This window comes from Vitis vinifera, chromosome 1 (genome assembly GCF_030704535.1).
Source record: "Vitis vinifera cultivar Pinot Noir 40024 chromosome 1, ASM3070453v1".
Lineage (NCBI taxonomy): Eukaryota > Viridiplantae > Streptophyta > Magnoliopsida > Vitales > Vitaceae > Vitis > Vitis vinifera.
Genome location: NC_081805.1, coordinates 26,431,805 through 26,456,999, shown reverse-complemented (window position 1 = coordinate 26,456,999; position 25,195 = coordinate 26,431,805). Strand labels below are relative to the sequence as shown.

General features: G+C 29.8%; 2 protein-coding genes across 3 annotated transcripts; both read right to left on the bottom strand.

Annotated features, from left to right (window-relative positions):
• Nucleotides 1-11,035: 11,035 nt before the first annotated feature.
• LOC100854734 (11-beta-hydroxysteroid dehydrogenase A) lies at nucleotides 11,036-14,859 on the bottom strand. The gene is made up of 6 exons (XM_010658633.3): nucleotides 14,454-14,859; nucleotides 14,158-14,350; nucleotides 12,087-12,172; nucleotides 11,873-12,004; nucleotides 11,602-11,766; nucleotides 11,036-11,474 (listed from the first exon to the last, which is right to left on the bottom strand). Exons 1-6 carry the CDS (start codon nucleotides 14,643-14,645, stop codon nucleotides 11,247-11,249), a joined length of 996 nt encoding a protein of 331 aa, XP_010656935.1. The 5' UTR covers nucleotides 14,646-14,859; the 3' UTR covers nucleotides 11,036-11,246.
• A 5,037-nt stretch (nucleotides 14,860-19,896) lies between these two features.
• On the bottom strand, nucleotides 19,897-23,046 carry LOC100245367 (11-beta-hydroxysteroid dehydrogenase 1A). Of its 2 annotated transcripts, XM_002266725.5 has the most exons (6): nucleotides 22,768-23,046; nucleotides 22,418-22,610; nucleotides 21,463-21,548; nucleotides 20,986-21,117; nucleotides 20,424-20,588; nucleotides 19,897-20,311 (listed from the first exon to the last, which is right to left on the bottom strand). In XM_002266725.5, exons 1-6 carry the CDS (start codon nucleotides 22,957-22,959, stop codon nucleotides 20,099-20,101), a joined length of 981 nt encoding a protein of 326 aa, XP_002266761.1. In that variant the 5' UTR covers nucleotides 22,960-23,046; the 3' UTR covers nucleotides 19,897-20,098. The 2 variants fall into 2 exon arrangements, with proteins under 2 accessions (XP_002266761.1, XP_010656930.1); XM_010658628.3 differs by lacking the exon at nucleotides 20,986-21,117 and having other exon boundaries at nucleotides 22,768-23,025.
• Nucleotides 23,047-25,195: the final 2,149 nt, after the last annotated feature.

Below are 25,195 nucleotides of genomic sequence, written 5' to 3'. Positions count from 1 at the left end.
GCAAGGCAGAAGGGTTTCCCTTGCCAAATCTGTTCACCTGCAAGCATAATCTCAAATTTCCAAATCTCAGATTTTGATTTATTTATTATTATTATTTTTTATTTTTTGAACCCACTTGTGGAATAGAATCTCTTCAGCCAACCCCACTTATCCCATCATTTATTTCCTTATATTCCCCCATTTTAAAATTATTTTATTGTTCTGGTACATATGTTACTAGGAATCATACCATCAACTTGGCCCTTTACTTCAAATCACCTCAACCATCATCATCTTTATCATTATCATTATCATTTTTTTCTTTTCCCCCTTTTTCTCTTTTTCAATTCATTATTAAAAACTAAAAACAACGGGAGGTGAAAGTGACCAACCATGTGGCTTTGGATGGATTTGAAAGCTCACTCAAATTTCAAATTTCTATTTTATTAATCGGTGGACATGGATATCCTTCTCACTCCCACACCTTCAGTGTTTGGACTCTATATATTTTATATGGGGAGAGTGGGACGAGTGATTGTACATAAGATAAAGTATGGAGAGATGAAGTCAATTTGGTGAATACATTTGGATGCACTTTATCTCAAAGGCATAAAACATGGGACATGGTCCCAGGAGCCTCCATGCTTGTGGAATTTTTTTTTTTTTTTTTTTCAAGTCAAAAATTGACTTGATTGGATGATCTTAACTACCACACCCCGAATCTCTCTATAGTGTCCAACAACCAAACAACCAAATGCATATGTTTTTATGGTACAAATGATTTGTTTGTAGAACCCACTTGCAAATTCCTTATCATACACTTTTTTTTGCTATTTATTTATAGACTTAATATGTTAATAAATTTAGAAATCCTTTCCCCATTGTTTGTGGTCCAATATTCTAAATTTAAAGATTATATTATGATTTAAGATAATAAATGAATTTTTATTGAAATTTGAGAGTTTTGTGTGTACATGAAGCAAATATATACAATCACCCTTTTCTTCTATTTGGTAAAATCATAGTTCTACTTATTGTACTATGAAGGTGAAGAATAAATAATGGCTCCTTTTGGAAATTGCTATTTATATGATAGAAGCTTCTTTTGAAGGATGAGAGGTACAATGTAGTGATATGTCTATTTAGGGCATTAGAAAATATGTTATAGTAATTTATTTATTTATTTATTTATATTTTCAATTTAATGTTTTATTTTTGGTAGGTAGTGAATGGATACCTTAAATTTTTTGAATAAATTGATATGAAAAATGAAGAGAGTGGAGGATTGAGGGAGAGACAAGATGATGAGGAAGAGAGCACATTGATATTGATACCCATCATTTACTGCCGTTTGCCATTAACTCCTTTTATCCTTCACATGAGAGGCACATGGAGGGAGATAGATGGATTAGATATCAACATGGTCTGATTGTCTAGGCATTTTGGGGAGCATCACATGCCATATTTATGAACATGAAATTACACATAAATATCAATGGTTCTTGTGATTTCACTTTGGCTTCCACATTCTTATGTAAATGTGCATTTCCCTTCAACTCTAAAATGTATTTTTTATTTTTTATTTAATTTCTAAACATCTTAAGATGTTACACATTTTGTCATCTCTTTGTTTTATCATTAATATGAAATCTAAGAGTAATGTTATTTTTTTTCACCAAGTAGGGTTTGTTTGCAACTATTTTTAAAAAGAGTTTTTTATTCGTCAAAACATAAAAACAACAAAACATATTTGACAATCAGAAAATAATTTTTCATTTTCCGTTCTTAAAAGTAGAAAATAAATAGTTTTCAAAGAATATATTTTAACTGTTTTTAGTTATTTTTGAATGTTGTTTTATAAATAATTATACAATAATGTAGAAGGATAAAAATAAAGTATTAAATATAAAAATTATCTATAAAATATATTTAAAAATATTAAAAATAAGTTAAAAACATTTCAAGCTTTCAAATAAACTTTTATTTAATAAAACATCAATAGTTTTTAAAAACTGTTTTTTAGAATTGCTTTCGAAAACAATTACCAAATGAGACCTTAGTTTTTATTTGGATACATGTTTTATTTATTTATTTTTTTAAAATCATAAAATTTTACATAAATTTAAAATATCATATACAAAAAAGTATAAATTTGTTTCATGTCTTTAAAATTCATTTTCATAAATTTTTACCTCAATTTTTTTTTTTAAATACATTTAGTTGTTAGAGGAATAAATGAAAAAAAAAATCTTAAAGTATTTTTTATTCAATCACCACATGCCATTTAAGAAGATGGAAAAAAAGTTCGTAAGATTTTTCAAAAAGACTTATTCTAAAATTTTGCCACAAAAATCACATGTTCTAATTTTAATTATTCGATGGAATGGTTTTATTTATTTATTTGTAGTACTGTGAGGCATATTAATATTTTCTTAATGATGAGTAAATTATAAATCCACCTCAACCTCCCATTGCCTTGATTTAGGGGTACCATGGTATATTTATGATTCATAATTAAAACCATTTCAACTTCCATTGCCTAGATCTAGGGCTACCCATTTGTTTAACTTGAAGAAAAAGGTATGCCATTGAGGCACATAGGGGACATAATGTCATAATGTCCCTAAGGAGATGGTGGTAGGGAGTTGGCCATTTCTACAAAAAGTGTTGCTCCATTTATTAAGGGGCTTGAACACACCAGTTGTGATTGTTCCCCACACCATTCAAAATAGAATATGGTTTGCAACTATCCAAATTCAAAAAGGTTCAATTTGGTGGATCATGGGTAGCCCATCAAATGGTGCCTTATCCCTTATGCAAGCCACCACACTATCCCACCAACCAACCCATTTAGCAATTTCCCACCTTCATCAACATGGTTAAATAAATATTTGAAGGTGGTTTTATTTTTTATTTTTATTTTTTTAAATAATAATTAAAAGTTTGATATAGTTTTAAAAATATTTGAAAGAATCATTTAAAATATTCTCCGAGTTCGTATTTTAAAAATACTACCAACAAAAATGTTAAGGGTATTTATATATATAACAAATTAAAATTATAAAATTACTTCTTATGACGGATGAAAACACCTTGCAACAAAAATATTTTCAAGAATTAGTAAAGAATGGTCCAAACTCACATGGTAGAGGTCTTTAGAGAGAAGCACTTTGACGTGGTTGGTCCAAATTCTTTGAATAAGTTAGCCATGAAGTAGGCTGAATGTAGTGGATATATGAATGAATGTCAACCTAATTATAATGAAGAAGTCCTTATTTTATTTTTTGAGATTTAATAGGAGTACCATTAGTCATGTTGGTGGCAATTTTAATCTAAATTAAAGATATGAAAATTGACCTGAATGATGGCTTTCAATTTGTCACTAATATGGAATCTTACCTTCTTAGGGGGTTGGATGGAAGGTCATACATATCCCATAAGGGAATTGAGTTTAATTTTTTTTAGATTTTATGTTTAAAAAATAATTTCCACTTTTTTTTTTTTAATCAAATACACTTTCAAAAAAAGAAAAAAGAAAAAAGAATAGAAAATGAATACTGAAAATACGTTTTTCAAACCAACACTCCTACCAGATTAACTCAAGCCCAGCCCAGCCCAGCCCATTCCAAACTCCAACAATCTGGCTCAAAATGAGACCAAACAACCCTGGTAATAGCCCTAGTAATAAGTAAGACTAGAGCCCAAAATAACCTTCCAAAAGGGCCAAAAGAAAAAGGAGCCCAGTGGTCTTTGGATTAGATGGTAAGAGCCCAATGAAGTCAAATGCAATGTAATATGCCGAAATACATCATTTTTCATATGGTTTTTGATATCAATCCCGGGAGTCATGGCTGAGGAATATAACTGTTAGGATAATTGGATCCATGTACTCTAGAAGAAATAAAGTTTAAGGTTATGTTTGTTTAAGAAGAATTTAAGGGAAAATGTAAGGAAAAGAAAAAAGAGGAAAAATAAAAAAAAAAAGTTAAAGGAAAATAAAACATAATTTTAAAATTAATAGATTATTTTTATATTTCATTTCACTTATTTGACACCTTTTACATAAAGATCAAATAATTGAAATATATAATTTTTTAACTAATTTTAATCATATCTAATTTTATTTACTATTTTTCATAGTACCAAATCATTTTCTTTAATAGTTTTTTTTCCTTAATTGTGATATCCACATCGGATAAAAAAAAAAGTTTCTGATATTATATATGTACGAGTTATTTTTAACTTTGTAAACACACTTTAAAGGTGTGAAAACCCTTTGGGTTTAATAAGGATAATATCTATATGAGTGAGATCAGATTTTTATGGGGTGATTGTGATATCTCACATCGGATAAAAGAAAAAACTTTTGACAGTATAAACTTTTCTTAATCTTGTAGACAGTTTTTAAAGTCATGAGCGTAATCAAATTACCTATAAATTTTCTACATTATTAGTTGAAAGCTTAATCAACTAAATTTTTCATATCAAAATTAATGTTCTATAACAAGAATTCCTCCAACTTAATGACCATCATCTATATTTGATATTGTTGAAAAAGAAAATAAAATAGAACAAAGTAAGAGGCAAGAATCCATGAGACTATACAAGACCTTATTTATTATAGCATATAAGAGGACCTTCTTTTCAACCCAAAAGGCCAAAATACAGACAAAAGCAATTTCTTGTATTTTGTCAGCCAAAGCACATACAAAGTCCAGCCCCACGGTGTAGCAAGAGGCACTCAAGAACTTGCTTCCTAGGGCTTTCTTACAAGCTTCAGTGCATGCAGGCTCAGTACATGGATCCATCCTTATCCCAAAAACTCCCTCAACTCTGCTTGGGCACTGCCCAACAGTGCCAACCCCACAACAACAAAAACAACCACAATGCCCAATCTCATTCTCACTCCACCTTCCTTTGGAATTTCACAACTATATATATATATATATATATTATCTCTTTTGCCTTCTGAGAGAAAATTCAATGGTTTATAAGGGTTCTCCATTGTATCAATCTTTGTAAGGGAAAACAAGGAAAAAATTAAAGATTGTTGGATTTCATACCCTTTTATCATATTTTTTTAATCAATTTTACTGGGTGGCAAATCTTGGTTTGAGAAACAAGGGAAGCATGTAAAACAAAATCTTAAATATATATTTTTATTTATCCACCATATCACTTAAAAAGACAGTAAAATTATAATAATTTTTTATGGAAACATTTCAGCACATATGTTTTTAAATTCCATGCAGTATGCCACTATCTATTTTATTTTATTTTATTAGAATTGATCTATTATTTTATTCTTAACCATGAATGAATTAAAAATCCACTTCAACTTCCTATTTGAAGAATAAGGTATGCTACTGAGGCATATAGGGAACATATTGTCGCAATGTCCCTAAGGAGATGGATTAGGGGGTCGGTCATTCCTAAAAAGCGTTGACCCCATTTATTTAGAGGCTAAAACATAGCCTTTGTGCTTGCTCCCCACACCATTCAAAATAGGATATAGTTTGTATTTATCCGCATCCAAAAAATGTTCAATTTGGTGGATCATGGGTGGTCATTAATGGTGCATATCCCTTGTGTAAGGCACTACACAATCCCACCAACTAAGCCATTAAGAATTTTCCATATTAGTCTAATGGTTTCTTAATTAAATAATCATGGTTTCTTATGAAAAATATGATACAAAATCCAATAAAGAAAAGTATGACTTCAAAACAGTAATGGTATTTTACAAGTTTTATTAAGATAAAACAAATGATAATTGGTCCAAAATCTTTATATATGCTAGTAATATAAACCTAATTATTATGAAGTTTTTCTCAAAATGTAAAAGGAGTACAACTAATGTTGGTGGCGATCTTAATTTAAATTAAATACATAAAATTTGACTAGAATGATAGCTTTATATCGAATTTATCACTAATAAAATCTTCCTTTCTCAATGAGTTGAGTGAAATGTTGTGTATCATAATAAAAAAGAAGTGAATTTACTTATAGTTGAAGTTTAATTTGTTAATATGAATACTTTCATAACATGTTTTATTATTTCTTAATCATATCCCATGATCAAAATAATAAATTAAATCCGACAAAACTATTTTGTAAAAGTTACTTGATATCTCTTTTTTATAAATTGAATCAACTCCTATTTTGAATTATTGTTATTTCTATCGTGACAAAAAACTTCCTTTTAATAAAAAAAACTTTTTTTTATATAGTATGATTATTATTATCATTTATTTAATTATCTTATCATATATTTAAGGTCTTGACTAAATCTAAGAAAAACAAAGAGGAGGAAAAACATAGACAAAAATATCAAAAATTAAATATGAAACGACAATCCATGTATATTAAAATTTTTCTTTATTTCCAAACTAAACTCTTCCTTAGCGAAAGACTCTTTCAATAAAATTCAAATGGATCCAAAAAATTTTATTTGACTTAAAATATAGCTTTTAATTTCAAAGAGCCAATAAACAAGGGCCAACAGATGAACTCTAAATTTTTATTTGGCTTAAAATATAGCTTTTAATTTCATGTACTCTAAATATTCATTACCTGGCTTATTGAATTTTGAAATCCCAAGCTTCCCAACAAAAGAGCTCAAGTTCAACCAGACCAGCCAGCCCATTATCACCTTTAACAATGAAGTTCAAAATGGGGCCAAGCAGCCCTTCTAATTACTTTAGGAGGTGGTTCGATCACAGCCTAAAATTACCTTCCAAAAGGGTAAGAGGAAAAAAAAAAGAAAAAGCCCAATGGCTTTGGATTGCTAGTAATAAGCCTATTGTTGGTCCTTGACTTCACAATTAATGTAGTCAAATATGTGGTTAGCTAGAGTGAGAAATGTGGCTGCTAAAATACATCATTTCTCATATGATCTTTGATATCAATCTCGAGAGTCTGGTTGAAGGAAAAGAGACATTTAAAGAATTGGAGTCATGTTCTCCAAAAGAAACAAAGTTTAAATTGCCATTAAAGTTGTATTGCTTGTGTATTTAGTTAAATTCTTTATTTGTAGAGGTTTTATTTTCGGATGATCGATTGAAAGGGATGAAATCATTCATCTTTGAAAAGCTAATCCTTCACCTTTTTTAATCTAAAAAATATTTATTTTGGATGAAAATGCTCTCATTTTATTTTATTTTATAAAAATAACTTTTTTTTAAAAAATACATATGTAAATAATAAAAATGTTAAGGGTATTTAGGTAAAAAATAAGTTAATCTTCAAATTAAAAAATGTAAAAGGTTAGTTTTACAAATTTAAGATATTTTCATCCCATTTAATTAATTAATCCTTTTATTTTCACCATTTGACAATCAACCTACCCTCACTAATATTATTTGGATTTCAATCTTCCAAGCATTTTTGCACACCAAAATTAAGGATGATTTGTGGGCTTGAAAAAACAACTCTAAGAGTTAGAAATCTCCTTCTTGGGAAGTGTGGGTCTAGTAGGAAATGACAAAACTTCGCTTAGTCATATTATAAGTAAAAATTGTTAAGTGTTAAGTCATTTCACATCTATTAAGAGACCAAGGGAAAAACTTTCTTATTGTAACGCCTACATCCTCTACGCTATTCATCTTAAAAAATGTTTTCATCTTTTTATAAGTTTTATATTCTCTCCTTCTAATTAAAAGAAAAGTTATAATTTTGTTTTGATAATAGATATTTTTTTTAATCTTGTAAAGTTTTCTTCATAATTATAAGAGTTCTATAAAAAAAATATCTACTATGAAGACAATATTACAATGTTTTACCAAAAAAATATACATTATGGAGACAAAATTACAACTTTTCTCTTAATAGGGAAACTTCTATGGGCAAACCTATAATTACAACATCTTAAAAAGGATGAAAACCTCTTTTAAGACGAATAATGTAGAGAGTAGGGGCTCGTATTAAGGATAAGAAAACTCCTCTTTTTGTCTCCTAACCAATGCGAAATGAACTTCAATACTCAACAGAAAAATTATAATGCACAAAACAATATGAAAACAAAAATGAGAATGAGGTTGGCCACTTGATTATAAGTAATTGGTTCCATCTTTCTTTTGTTAATTAACCCACCAGTTTTTAATGAGGTTGGCCACTTGATTATAAGTAATTGGTTCCATCTTTCTTTTGTTAATTAACCCACCAGTTTTTTAAAAAGGTTTTCTAGTAATTTTGGTTTCAAAATGATTTTTACATTTCTAAGAAATAACACACACACACACACACACACACACACACACACACACACACACACACACACACACACACACACACACACACACACACACACACACACACACACACACACACACACATATATATATATATATATATATATATATATAGCCACTTGATTATAAGTAATTGGTTCCATCTTTCTTTTGTTAATTAACCCACACACACACACACACACTTGATTATAAGTAATTGGTTCCATCTTTCTTTTGTTAATTAACCCACCAGTTTTTTAAAAAGGTTTTCTAATAATTTTGGTTTCAAAATTATAAAACATGATTTTTACATTTCTAAGAAATATATATATATATATATATATATATATTTATAAAATTTCTTATGGATGATTTTGAAATGATAGAATATGAATAGATGATTTTACCATCAATATAGTGATATGGTTTCTTAATTGAGATAGACTAGAACAATGAAAGTCTAACAAAATTATTCTTAATCTCTTTTAACAGATTATTATTCTTAACATTTAATTGGCTCATAATTGCTTCAACAAAAAAACATTTTTTTATTATTAATTATGAAAATGGTTTTTTTTAAACCAATTCACCATTTCATGTGCAAAAGAGCATAATCAATTTTTTTACAATTTTTTTGAAATTTAATTAAAAAGATATGAAATATATAAAATTTTAAATATTTTTTTATTAAATTTAATTTAATTTTTCTTCACATTTTTTCTTACCCTTTTTCCTCTTTCTATACTTTTCATGCTAGAAAACACACTAAGAATTCATGAAATCACAGTACAAATTTGATGAACATAAATAAAGGTGTTAGTGAGGCTTGTTTTGATTTGAAAAACTTATTTTTAACTGCCTTGAAATTATCAAGCCTACTGTCTGAGGAATTTTTCCCTCACATTTTCTTTGGTTATGTTTGATTTAGAAGCACTGAGAGGAAGAAATTAATAAAGACAAAAAATGATAAAAACTATTCTTTATTTAATTAACCATGAAAAAAGTTGTAAAAAAAAAAATCCAAAAAAATCCATGAATTGAATTAGGTTGAAACTAAGGAGTCTAAATGTGGTTTCTAAGTAACAATACAAATTTGTTATTTTTATTTTTTAGTTACCCATCTTTTTCCATTTTTGCTTGGAAGACAATATCCTTTAAGCTCTAGCAAGTCTATTGAACCTTTGTTCCATCTCTTCTTCATGGCATTTTCTTCCATGTATTAAGCAACTCTTTGGCTTAATTTTCATATAATCTAGAGGTAACCATGTATATTTGCACACTCCTGGGCTTTGGGATCAAAACCTGAAGGTTGATATAATATTATTGCATTATAGCAAAATAAGCAAAAATACCAGCAATGTCATCATTTTATTACAACAATCTTACTTAACCTATAATCCAAATGTTGAATACTTGTACAAAATACTCATTTTTGTCGAATTTAAAATTTTTATAATTGTACAAAACAATTTGTAATTAAAAATAAAATAATTTGACTATGGTAGTACGTGATGAAATTCTTATTTTTATTAATGAATGTGTTTTTACAAAAACCATTTAAATCCCATTACCCCTTATCCATTATTGTAATTCAAACCCAAAATGAAAAAGAGAGACAAAATGAAGTATCAAGGAAGGTGATAACCGATTACTCTTCTAATTCGTTACCTTGTAATTTTTATTTTATTTTTTTCAAAATTGAAATGGATGACCAAGATCTCATTTTGCACATCCAATAGTCTCAAGAAATTCTAAGGTATCTACCCATGCTCCACTGTAGAATTCTCCAAGATGATAGCAACATGCCAAGCAAGAGCATGACTAATCCTTTCCCACCAAACTAACCTTAAATGAAGTTCTTGTCAAACTAACCCTTAACTTGTAGCAATTAGCTTTTAGAACACTCCATATTTAGCCAAATGTGACCTTGAAACACAATCCTAACACTCATATTTATATTCCATCTCATGATCTCTCCTTTGTTCAACACTAATTTAGCCAAAAATCAAGTGGACCAACCATATCATAGCATGTCTTTTTGTTTTTCTTGATATGCCATAGTGTCACAACATTTGGATATAGATATTTATCTTTGAGCATAATTTTGGGTTAATCAAATGCACATGGAATATAGATGTCCACTCTTACTAAGTGCCAAAAAGATGGTTACTAATGTTATCTCTTGGTAAGTACAACATTATATACATTTCAAAGAGAGATTATTTTAGTACTTCTATAACACGAAGGATTAAATGTTTCATTCATAATAGTTAGGTTGAATGATCTTTTAGACCCATTGAAGTTGTCACATTTATTACAATGCCTTGATACTAATACATGTGCATATAAGTTGAGACTAGGACTAGGGGTCTATGTAGATATGACACAGCTTGATAGTGAAGTTAATTTTTCTGTCATCGAGTAATTTGAAATTGGTTTGAGGGTCTTAATTTGGTGATTAGATTTACTCGTTCTACCAAGACAAACTGACATGTATGAAGGCCATTCAGATCAAAGTCAGAGGAAGGAGAGACCATTGTGTCTATCATATCTGTGTAGAGTTAATACTTAAGTTTCGTTTGTTGTCAAATGCAAGAAAAAGAAATTATCTTTCCTATCATTTCCTCCCCTATGGTTCTCTTAAAATCCTTCTAGTCTTTTACCATGCTCCATTCTTCCCCTGAGATTCTTGGCACCTCATCATCTCATATGATTGACGTCTTACAAATAAAAACCCCACGTAAAAAACACTACCTCATTTCACCCTCGTGCTCTTGCCACCATTATTAGAAAATGGTTGAACATGAAGTTCCTTGAAATGATCCATGTAAAGAAAAAAAAAATTGATCATATCATTCAAAAAGAAGGTAATTTAGTCATGTTATGTGGTGATCCACACTCAAATTTCATCAGCATGAATGCCTTGATACCTTAGACCATTGTTACCATGCATGTTTACAATGAAACAACTGTGGGCCAAAGTGGACTGAGAGTCTGAAATGCCTTCATTATTTTCAATTCAATGACGCCACTTCTAGCCTAGTCGGCTTTAGAGGGAATATGGTTGGAGGGAGCTTCTTTCACCTTCCCAAATTTGGTCTGGCGGAAATGCCATTCAATCACTTCAGGGCATAAGTATTTGAATAACGTAAGCATCCTATACCACTTTGGCTCAGTCACATATCTTTCTCCACGGCATATGGCATCTACAATCACCTTTGCAGCTAGACCCGCTCTCATTTTCGGCAGACCTGTAGGACTAATAGCCTGTCCACCAAGTTCATTTACCCAACAATCAGTGAACAACTGTACTGTAAGAACAAAGCTTAACACATTGTATATATAAGCTGTATAAATGGAGTAATAAGTCAGTTTAATTGCAGTAGATGCTTACTTTTATCAGGTTTGGTGCTACTATGACTTCTCCATTCCCGGATACGAGCTTCCCTTCGGTCATCTCACTCTCTACAAAGCCGAGAGTTACTATCGATACTGTCACCTCAGGATCTAATTCACCTCTCAAGGACTCAAAGAAGCCTATCACCGCCGCTTTGCTCGACTGCAGACCGCAAACAAAAAACCAAGCAAATTGAAACAAAGGGCATTTTAGCAGGAGATAAAGTGTGCTGCTATATATGATATATGGAGTTTAGGCAATTGTTTACAGTATAGAAGCTCATTGATGGAGGCTGCACAAGGGCACTAGTAGATGAGTTGACAACAATCTTGCCCTTAGTCTTTCTCAGGTGAGGAATTGCAAAGTAAGTTGGATAAACAGAACCCCAGTAGTTCACATCCTGTTCAATGAATTCATTAAAAAAAATAAGAGAAACAAATTGGCCAACAACACTTTATTCACTTGTTTTTGAAGGATATTACCATCAAAGATCCTGAGTTGGTAATATCGGTGATCTCTTCAAGTGCACAGACACTTCCAATCCCGGCATTGTTCACCAAATGATTCACTGTATACCAAAAAAATATTGTAAAAAAAAAAAACCTTGGAGACAAAGGCCATAGGCACCAATAATTGTATGGGAAAGTGACAATACTTCTTTCTGGGTTCATCTGATCAGGAGTAGTAGTTCATCTTTGTCATGCTAATAACTTATTAAATGATAAACTATTAGAAGTTCTCATCATGTAATTAGTATGTTTATGACACAAGTCCATGAAATTAATTTAACTAAATTGTTTGATAAATTAGTGCATTACCTTAAAAAAATAAAAGAAATAAATTGAAGTTTTTACTGTGTTAAACTTATTCTAATATACCCAAGTAGATAAAATGTTCAAATTACTTAGTACCACTAGTTTATTCATGCAAGTTCTTTCACATGCCCAAAAACTATATATTATTAGTTCTATTTTACAAGTATTTGATAACGGTAGGTGTAGATAGAATATTAAAGTGAGATGTTTGGGAGTGATTTGGTAAAAGTGTTTTTAGCCATTAGCTTTTATCATTTTACCTTTTTATTTTTTATTTTTTTTATTTGAAGATATTTTGGGAGATTTGTGGTATACTAGTCCAAAAATTACAATTCCCTAATCTTGGTTTGGATTTTGATTTTTTTTTTTATATTTAAAAATCAATTAATATCAAGGTAGGTTGAAATTTTTATAACATTCAGTATCATCGTTACTTGGGTGACTCGTACCCAGACTTTGACTTATGAGCAGTATTTTAATCATTTCATTCGAAAACTAATTAATGTTTAATAAAGGTAGACCAAATCTTTGGAAGGTTCCATATTACTAGCATTTGAAAGACTTATCCCTATACTTAAAGAATGATATTATTGCACCTTGAAAAACTTCACTCAAGAGGAGAAAATATAGTTTAATCTTAAATGATGTAAGTTTTATTTTCTTATTATTAAATACATATTACATAGTGTTCTATTTGGTAGTGATTGTTAGCATTTATGTCGATAGAACTTTAGTTAAAGACACTCTCATGGAAAATCAATTAATATTTAGATATAATTCAAGAAGATGTTTTAAAAGTATTTTTGTCTTGTGATACATATTAAGAAGTGATTTTTTTGGAAGAAATATTTGTAAAGGTGTGAGTCTAAAAATCACTTCAACCCTCTATGTAATTTTTGAAAATATTTTAGAACTTTGCCAAACATCTAGTTTTGTAAGGAAGACTTTTGACAAGCATTACAAAATGCATTTAACACTCCAAGAAACATTCTTGAAGAAATCATTTCAAATTGTTCGACCTATCACTTGGTACGTTATTTTACCAGAAGCATAGATTAGTTGATGTGTCCTTGGACATAAAAACATGACAATTGGCACACCACATAGTGACAATTTTAGTTGGCTACCGAACATGGGAGCTAGCGTGCCACATAGAAATAATTGTAATTAATATTGTCCTTTCGATGAGTACAAATAAAAGGTAGAATAGAAGAACGGGGTAGAGAACATCTCTTTGTCCACTATGATCTTGAAGAGATATTTATGTACTGTTTTTTGTTTTATCTAATACTTAATTGTTATGCATTATACGTCAACTTAACTTCATCTTATTGGAAAGGAAAAGATGGAAGACTACATCTTTAACATCTTTCATTTTCTACTTAATTTCCTTCCACGTCAAACTTAGCTACTCACTAACGACCACTGGGAAAAACCAAAATTTAATGATTTAAAGTAAAAAAAAAAAACAAAGGGGCCAAATTTGCATTTTAAAGACACATTGCTCCCCTTGAAACATTTTTTTTTCAATTTTGCCCCTCTACCTTACATTTCTGACTCCACTGATCGGTAGAAGATCGAATCAAAGCTCAGTTTAAATTCATCCAATGATGTTAATAGTATAATTCTAAATTGCTAATTACATTAAATTATTAAAGTCAATCAAGGTAATTTTGTATATTTGCTATCATTAAACAATATATTTAAGGAAAAAAAGAAAAGAAAAAAGAAAACTTACGTTTACCAAAGTGGTTGATAGTATCATCAATAGATCGCTTGCAGTCATTAACATTTGATACATCGGCACGAAGCGCAAGAACATCAGGAGAGCCGAGGCCACGAGCCCTGGCTGCAACCGCTTCCAGCTTCTCCTTCCTTCTCGCAACTAGCGCTAGACACGCTCCCATTTTCGCATATTCATAAGCCATATGCTGAGTAAAAATAGATATATATCAGCAGAAACCGAGTCAAAAACTAGAATGAAAGAAAACCCAAAAGCGAAGAAGGATAGTGGATCGTGGGGTTGGGATCAACCTCTCCGATTCCCGATGAAGCACCGGTGATGAGGACAACTTTTCTGGCCATGTTCTCGCTGGAGAAGCGACTGGAGATGGAAACAACCAGTCGGAAAATGATGAGAAAGGGTAGGATGAGACATATAATGGCGAAAACTAAAGGCGTCAGCACCAAGTTGATGGCCTTGTGAAGAAGATGGTCGAGTTCCATGGCTGATGAGAGAGTGATTTGAGGGGCGCAGGCTAAACCTTTTAGAGATGGCAAGTACAAGTTACGATGATACGACGATATAGGTAGGCTCGTTAAATTCGGAAATAATAATAATAATAATAAGTTGATGAATGTGAAAAATCTGGATCCTATCTGGCAACTATTCAGCAATATTAGGCCGTTTTGTAATTTGCATATCGTATATATGTTCCCAATTTTGTAAAAAATATTGTATAGTATGTAATTAAATACGTCGGATTTTCGGAAATTTGATTATGGGACTTTGGAAATAACGGTTGACTTCTGTTTGGTAGTGGTACAGCAAGACTAGTCGCTTTGATTGAAGTTCATGTTTGGATTGTAGTTTTAAAATGTTTTTTTTATTCAAATTCAGCTTTTAAGGTTAACGAAATTTTATCACAGGTAAATTCACCAAAATAAAATTTAGCTTTTGGGGTTCAAGAAATAGGCATATATAAGAGGACATGTACCTTTCATCGTTTTTATCAATACATTTTATGTATGGAAATCATAGAGAAGTAACGACATAAAGAGACCCAAGGAAAAAAAAGGGAAAAAAAATGGTATATAGGTCCAAATAAAATTATTATTATTTGAATTGAGTATTATCTTTTCCTTTTTGGTGAAAAAATTCCAATTTTCAAAAATGCAAATGAAGTGATTTAATGCATATACTACAAGGCTTTCCAATTTTGTGAAAAATATTATATGATATGTCATTTATATATGTCAAGGTAAAATATTCGGAACATGACAATATTTTTATTAAAGTAAAAAATTTTGGATTAAGATTTTTCACAATATTACAATCTTAAACCAAAAAATTATTATAAGTTTAATTTAGAATTATGATAACAATTAGAAGATATTAGGGATGACAATGGAATAGAAGAGAGCTAGTTAGGTCTTTAACTTAATAGTATTGATCAATCACTCATGCCCTTTATTTTAATCCTCTAAGTCAAATTTCATCGTATTGAGAACTAATAGAGAAATTCACCGTTTGTTTATTTATTTGTACGTTTTGCTCCCTTGTGCAACAACCATAACACATTTTGTAACCTTTGACATAGCACCAATGAAGGGCATATTATGTCCTTCATCATCAAGTTGCCCTGTAAATATATAAACATCAATTTCAATACATATCTTATGAATCTTCCACACATCCATTTGACATCTTCAAATGGATGTCTTCAATTCCCATAATATCTGGTGGTTTGCCATCTACCAAAGACACATTCCTATAATTCCTAAAAACATAGTTTTCCATAATTTCTTGTATGCGATTATGTGCAAAGATATTCTTGATTCCAAAACCCAAATCAATAACATTGTCAACCAACAAAAGTAACGCATCATGAATCTCCTCGGTGACTGCATTCAAAGCATCACTTTTGTTTTCTTTCTTCTTTTTTGGTGCCCTATGGTGCTTCTTTATGTGACCTATTTTCCTTCCAACACTCCACATTTTGCTTAAATTTAGAATTACTTATTCCATTTCTTAGAGTTAATCTACTTTTATTTCGGCTAGAATTTTTGTCATTTCTCTTACCCTTACTCTCGAGATTTAAGCCAGAACTCGATGTTGACGTTTCACCTTAATCAACTCTATGAACCTTCTTGACAAGAATCTAGTTTATGACATCATTAAAATTCAACGTGCCACATAGAAATAACTTAAATTGCTGCCTTCAAAGTTCCCAACTATTTGGTAGAGACACTAAAAGAATTAGAGCACAAATCTTATAATCAAAATCAATTTCAAAAAATAATAATTGATTAACAATCATGTTGAACTCATTGAAATGTGTTGCCACCGAAGCACCTTCTACCATCTTTAAATAAAAGAATTTTCTCATGAGAAATACCTTACTATATACAGATGACTTCTCATATATATTGGACAATTCGTTTATCAATCCCACTGTTGATTTCTCCTTTACCACTTTATGAGCAACATTTTTTGATAATATAAATCAAATAACTCCCAACACTTACCTATCAAGGAGACCACCATCACCATCTGACATCCCTTGTAATTTCGTCCCCAAAAAAGGCAGATGAAGCTTTTTACCATATAAATAATTTTCGATCTACATTCTTCAGAAAACAAAATCTAAACCATCAAACTTCTCAATTCCATGTGTCAAACCATCTTCATAAGTCATCACTCTCGATCACAACCAAAAACTTTGATACCAGTTTTTAGAATTAAAACACTCTAATCCTAGTTTCAAAAGCAACAATATTGAATGAATGCAAAAAATAAAGTACAAGAACATACGAGATTTATAGTGTTTCACTCTTAATATGAAAACTGCGTCTAGTTGTAGTTGGAGCAGATTTTCGCTACATACAAAATTTTGACTAGGGGCTCTACCCTTTTCAACCCTCCGAAAAGGCGATTTACCGCTCCCTCTTCCAACCCCCACATCAACCTTACCGTGAAGGTCGATCCACATGTTGTCTTTATGTAGAGTCAATTTGTGTTAAGGCAATCACCACTAGAATAATAATTAAACTCCACATATCTTAATAGTATCTTTTTATATTCATTTAGAAATTCAAAAATTAAGGAATTATTTAGATACAATTTTTGTTTTCTATTTTTAGAAAAAAAAATGATAATAATTTTTATAAAAAATATAAAAATATTTTGAGACTTTTAAAAAATATTTCTTCAATGATGTTAGGTAAATCAATACATTTTATATGTAAATCATTATATTTTATATTTTTATTTTAAAAAAAATGAAATTCATACAAACGAGCACTAAATGTTATGTTTTCCCACTTGGCCTCCTTTTGCCTCAAAATAAAAAAATCATAGAATAGGAAAAGGAGGCATCGACGGCTAATGGTCTAAAGCTTTTGTTCCCCTTACAAATGTTTTTAAAACCAAACCACTCATCAAACTGAAAAAGTTATCAATTCATCGTTCAATTGTTGAACTAGTAGTTGAATTGGTGATGTCATAAATATATAATTTATATATTATATAAAATAAAAAATAATTATAAGAAATTAAAATTAAATGATTAAAAATGTTAATAATGTTTTATTTTTATGTTTGGTATGTCAAATTAAATTCTAAAGTTAAATATAGTTATATTTTAAGTTTTATTAAATAGAACATGTATATTTAAAATCAAAGAAAAATTATAATATTTAATTTTATTTATATGTTTCTCTTATACTTATTATTCTATAATTATTATAAAAATAAATGTAAATGTAAAATATTCGTATTGATTTAATGGTTTTAAATGATAAAAATTTGACAAAAAACATCAACATTGTAATTGTTATATTATTTATTGTATGGCATTATCATTATAGTGCGGTATAGCTCAGTGGTTAGGATTTTGATTCTAGACCTACACGTCCATTGTTCAAAACTTCAAATCCCCCCATTGCAAGAGTTCTTTTCTTCTTTAGTTTGTCAATCTCAATCCCACATTGGACGTATGTGATGTATAAATACCTTGTGATAGATGTTGTTGGCCCACTGGTCCCAGTATGGGGAAAGGCACCAAACGATGTTGGGCCCGAAGATAGAGCCCAGTGGCCATGATGGGTTATGTTAATTCAATTATTTAAATTAAATTTAAGTTAATTTTATTAGCATTTTAAAAACCGGACCTGCCGGTCCGATTGGTCTGACCGCCGACTGGTCACTGTTTCGGTTCGGTTCAGCCAGTTGAAACCAGAGGGCTTTGAAGTTTGAACCGACCATAAACTGTCGGAAACAGTGGTCAGACCGGTGAACCGGATAAACCGGCTGGTTTTTCACGAACCGTTCTTCCCCTTCCCCTTCACGCAGTGAAGCCCTCACTCGCCGCTCTACCCTACTCTAGCTTTGCTATTGCACCTCCAATTGCAGCTGCAGCCATCGCCGGCGCCTAGGCCGCCGGCTGACGGGGATGCCTCTCATGCCAACAGATTCCAATAACAGTACTCACCTGTTTTGCCGAGTATAACTCCCTCTTTCCCTCCGCGCATTGAAGCCCCAACCCATCACCCTTCTCCAGATCTGATACTACACCTCCAGAGATGCAGTTGTAGCCATCACCGACACCGACGCCGCCGGTCGACGAGGATGCCTCTGATGCCAACAGATTCCGACAGCTATAACGGTGACATCTGGCATTTTCTTTATATTTTTAAGTTTTATTTCCTTTCTTTTTATTATTATATTTTTTATTTTTAAACTTTTTGATATTTAAAATTTGTGATTTGATCATTTTAATTTAAATTAATAAAAACAAAAAGCATTATGATTTTAAATAAATAGATCAAATTGTAAATAAATTTATGATTTTATAATAAATTTATGATTTAAAAATAAAATTTTAATTTGTGATTTTAATAAGGTGATTTTTACAAGTAAAAAAAATTTGTGAAAAAGTTTAACAAATACTAGAAATATAGTTAAAATAATATATAAATTATATATTTATGACGTCAACCACTGATTTAACAATCGGTAACTTTTTCGGTTTGATGACTAATCCGATTATGAAAACATTGAATTTTACCAATAATTTTAATACTTAAAATAAAAAATAATTATTAAGTTTTAAATCAATAACTTAAAAGTGAACTCATTAAGTGATAAATATTAAATTTTATTAAACACTTTTCTTGATTTGAATAAACTTGATACATCTATAAGTTGAAAGTAAGTGAGTATTTGATAAATTAATTTAATAATTTAATTTAAGTTATTAAATAAATTAAGTATATTTGACAAAATGACTTAATGATATGATTTAAAAGTAAAAAATAATTTTAAGTAATAAATAAAAATAATTAACTTATTCTTAATTACATCTTCATTTTATCTTTTTACTTTCATTTGTCTTAATTACCTTTATAATCTCTTTTATTACTTCACAGTCTCCACTGTTATTAGACCTCTTTGTCTTAATTATAATTTATAATAATAAATATGTTAATTTAATGGTTTAGAATAAGTTATAAGTTAATTTTATCAAATAACTTTAATACTAAAATGTAGGAATTAAGTAATAATTTTTAAATCAATAATATAAATATAATTTAACTTAAAATTAACTTATAATAAGTATTAAGTTTAGTTTTAGTGTTTTACTAAACATTCCTTTAACTTATCAATAAATTACACAAAGAACTTTGTGGCAGGTATAGGATTACAACCCTTTAATTATCACTAGATGAAAGGAAGTAAAATAAGTTTTCCAACATGTGATAGTACTCAACCATTTATTCTCTTGATTTTCAGAAGGAATAGATCTAAAGAACATACAGAACATGTTTTGGAAACACACAGCAGACAATACTTAAAAGCTACATCCATGACACAAAAGGAAGTTTAGCACTGAGCACACCTTGCTAAATTGAAACAACACTGGACTTAAGACCCATTAGAAACATTGTCAAATGCATTCTCAGTCTGCTTTTTCTGCAAATAGGCTCGATTTCTTCTTAAAGTACATGATGCTATAGTACCATTCCACCATTTCTGGGCATAAATCTTTGAGCAGATGGATCGCTCCGTACCATTGTGGCTCAGTCACATACCTTTCTCCTCGGCAGATACTATCGACAATGGACTTAGTAGCTGGCTCAGTGTTCATCACTGGGAATCCCTCAAAAACACCCTGCATGTCCACAGAAACCTTTACTCAATTTTATAAAAAAAAATTAAAGCCTAGCTACTCAACAAATAGAAAAAAGACCATTCAATTTTGTTAGTATAATGAAATTAAATACTTTGCTGTTTTCTGGGGATAGTATGAGTTCTCCATCCTTGGATAAGATTTTTCCCCGGGACATCTCGGAATCTATTATACCAAGAGTGGCAATTGTTATGGTGACTGAAGGAGCCAGCTCAATTCTCAGTGCCTCAAAGAAGCCTATTAATGCTGCTTTACTTGCCTGGAAACCAAAAAGGATAAACACAAGAGATTGAAAAACAGAGCATTTGAATAATAGATGAGAGAATTTGTAATGATCTGCTTTCAATTATATGAATATCATTCGTTCTAGGTTCTAAGGATCTCCGTGACTTTAAAACGTGTCTGCATAATTAAGAGAAATCAATATGTCAAGAAATCTTTTTTCTATCTAATATAAGACATCACAATCATCCTCCTTATAATATTGGATATTGGAGAGGAGAATATGTTTATGACATAAGCTTCTCTTAATCTTATAAACACATTTTAAAATCGTAAGAGTTCTTAAAACTCAAATGAAATAATATTTATACGATTGAGTATAAGTCGTTACAGATTTTGATGGAGTTTATGTATGTATGAATGCAGTTGTTTACACTGTAGAAACTCAATCTTGGTGGCTGCAGAAATGCACAAGAAGATGAGTTAACAAAAATCTTGCCCTTGGTCTTCCTGAGGTGAGGAATTGCAAAATAAGTTGGATAAACAGTGCCCCAGAAATTCACATCCTGTTGGATCAATCCAAAAGATAATAATTATGATGTGGTTAGATCCTGAAAATTATTTGGAAAAAGGAAAGCAAAAAAGAAGTCAACTTCTATTATTTAGGCTATCATAAAGGCTAATTAAAAAAGAAAAATCAGATATAATAAAAGTTTATGTATGTTCAAATCCTTCATTCTTTGTATAATTGAGAATATATATGACATTAATTAATTTTATTTTTATTTTTATTTTTTCTTTTTTTTTTTCTTCAATTTTCTCCTTTTTTTCATCTCTTTCATTATATTTTCCCCTAAATTCTTCTAGAAATATTTAACCAACTTGAGGTAAAACTTTAATAAAGGACTTACCATTAGAAGTGCAAATTTTGTAATATCTGTGATCTCTTCAAATGGGTAGCCGCCAGTAACTCCAGCATTATTCACCAGATGATCCACTGCAATTATGAATCAATTAAGTTATTGTAGGACATATCAAGTACAAGATACCAATGATCGGGCAAGTAAGAAAGTTCTTCATTATCCCATATGTTACCATCAATTTATGGTTAAAATTACAAGAAAGTGTTAAAAAGAAATTAAATCCTTAGAGCCTTCACATGGATGAATACTTTTCATCATGTCTAAAAAATTTAAAACCAAAATATCTAAATATAAAATAAAATAAATATGCTGAAATTAGTTTGTAAGGTTTAGAACTTTTATACAAACATATACCAAGTATGATAAGGCTCATTTTGATAATTTGAAACATGTCATGCCATAAAAATGATCAAATATGCACCCCAAAAAGGATAAATTCATTAATTTTCTTAAATATTGAATTTAAATCATGACACATTATCCAAAAAATTAATTGATTAAAAGGAATAAAATAAGGATATTTTTGGGGGGAATTGCATCCATGTTCTTAATATCTAAGAATAAAGTGAAAACAATTTTCTAGAAATCAAATGTTATACAAAATGAGGGAAATAGTTGAATCCAATGTGGGAAATAGTTGAATTCACAAATTAATAAATCAAATATGTCAAAATCAAATATTACACTGAAAATTATATTAAATCGACATCACTACAAAATGAGTGAAATAGTTGAATCTAATATGGGAAATAGTTGAATCCACATATTAATAAATCAAATATGTCAAAATCCAATGTTATACATAAATCAAATGTGTCAAAATCTAAGAATAAAGTGAAAAGACAAAATAATTTTCATTTGAAAAAGAATTCACTCCATTTTCTTTCATAACTTGCAAAGGGGTGGAAGAAGAGAAAACAAAAAGGAAAAAGAAAAATCTTACATCTACCAAAGTGGTGGATAGCTTCATCAATAAATTGCTTGCATTCATTGATATTAGAAACATCACCGCAAACAACAACAACATCAGGGGAGCCGAGCTCCCGAGCCTGTGCTGCCACCTCCTCTAGCTTCTTCTTCCTTCTCGCAACTATCACTAAACAAGCTCCTTTCTTTGCATATTCGTAAGCCATTTGCTACATACAAAATAATGCCAAAAAAAATAAAAAAAATAAATAAATAAAAGAAAAGGACAGCATAAACTTTTGGGTTCACTGATAGTTGGTAGTTCATAACAAAAGGTAAAACTACTAGAGATTATAAAGTTTAATTGATGGCATGATGATGATGAACCTCTCCGATTCCTGAGGAGGCGCCTGTGATGAGGACGACTTTTCCCGCCATGTTCTCTTGGGAGAAGAATTGGAAGAAGGAAAAGATGAGCCTGAAAAGGAAGAGAAGAGGTAAGATCCAACATAGAGAGACCAAAACTAGAGGGATGATGACTAAACTCATTGATTTGTGAATCAGATAGTTCAAGTCCATGGCTATGGAGAGAGAGACAGATAGAGTTTGGGTTAAATTTTATTGGGTTGAGGATCAATATAGAAAAGAAACTCTTCAATTATTTGTTTCTTCAATTATTTGTTGTTTGTGCGCTCGCATGAGTCACGTGGCCTTGGGGGCTGTTTGGGAACACAAGTTCCACGACCCTCGCCTAATTTGGAAAATATTTTCAAAAATAATTTTTGTGTTATCAACTAGGAGTTAAAGAAATATAAGCAAAGCTATAAAAGAGAATTGAGGGGACAAAACAGTGAGAAAAAACTTGAAAAAGCTTTTTTACTCGGGATGTCTCTCATATAGGGGGAGCCTATTAATGATTTCCATTACTAATCTTTAATATGAGTAAATGGAAGTTCAAAAGTGAACTTTAAATTTTCAAATTTAATCCTATAATTAGTTAATGTAGTAGTTATTCATCATTTCATTTATAATATTTTGAAAATAATTTTTTAATATTTTATAAAACAAAAGTTTATTTAAAAATTTAAAATATTTTAAAAATATTTTCTATATTTTTAAATATGTTTTAAAGAAAACTTTTTTATATATCATGTTCTATTCTTAATCATATTTAATATTTATATAATTATATTTTAAAACAACTCTTAAAAAAAATTAAAACAATTAAAAAATGTTAAATAGAAAAATTTGTCTATATTAAATAAACATAGTAATTTGGAGTTCTCAACAACTCATATTAATTATGGTTGTGTGAAGAGTAAAGCAGCTTCAACAAGCCATCGATTGATTGTGTAATTTTATCTCCCAATCGTCACCTATAATACATTAAATGCACAACAATTAGTTAAATGATCAATCAATGTTTCTGAAAAATATCTCTAATGGTTAATTTGCTTATGATGCATACATAAAGGTTATCATCCAAGTCTTCTTAGAAGAATCCAGTATTCATTATCACTCATTGGAAGAAAATTTTATACTACACCATTGTTTAAAATCTTGCATTTTCGTTCACTGCACCTCAATCCTAATTTCACTTGTATTTCTTAAGCGAAATTCTAAAACTAAGAATTTGTTTCAACGAATTGCTTGTATTTTTGTGAAAATAAAAAATAAAAAAAATCTAATCATTAAGCATTACTTAGGAATTCTTAAATATAAGGTATCATTTAGAATGATTTTTTAAAAAATGAGGTACCTATTGAAAGAAATTATAAACGTTTTTTGGAACAATAATCCAATTATAAGAGTTTAAAGGTTTTGGCTCAAAAAACCTTATCGATAATAAAACACTCACTTGAGTAGAATTTGAAGAGAATGAACATAGGTCATGATTGGATCAAACCATTATAGAACTTGTCTTTGTATTTTCTCTTCTATTTTTTATTTAATTTAAACATATTATTATTTTATTATTTTATATAATATTATTACTCAAATCCTCACTTGCATTCAAAATTGCAAAATTTTCAAAAAGCAAGTATCAATTAATTCACCTCCCCACCTTGGTGATTACTTAGATTGATTAGAGAATAAAACAAACACTAAACATTTAGATAATTATTATGGGTGAGTAATATTTTGGATAGGCCACGTCCTTTCATGTCAAAAATAAAAATAAAATATCGGGACAACATGTAGGCATTGAAGCTTAACTTTTTTTATGAAAACAAAATATGGCCCACATGTACGTTTAAATTGTGAATCGTTCGTTTTCCGAATTTATACAACTATTTTTAAAAAACATGTTTTGAAAATAATAAACAACCAAATATATTTTCATATTTTTTTAATCTCAAAAACAAAAAAAAAAACTATTTTTAAGAATTAATAATTAACAAACATAGCCTAAATTATTTTGTTTGATTTAACCTTAAAAAATAAAAATAAAATGTAATTACAAAACTTTCCCATTTCATATAAATTTTTTTTTTCAATTTTTCATATTTTCTTCCTTTTTCTTATACTTCTCTAAATCTATTTTTTTATAATATACTTTTACATAATTTTTCCAAAATTTTTCTAGGCCGTTTTTTTTGTCGTTATTGAATAATTGTGCCAATTACATTAATTTTGTATATCAATTGCTTTTTGTTATTGCTAATAATAGTACAGACATTGAAATGCTTTTTTCATCTTCCATCATCATATTTCTTTTGTACCATGTGGTTCCATGAGCCATTAATCGTGGTACAAATTGACTTTTTTTACTTGGTAAAAATCATTTCAAAGTCTATACTACTATTAACAACAA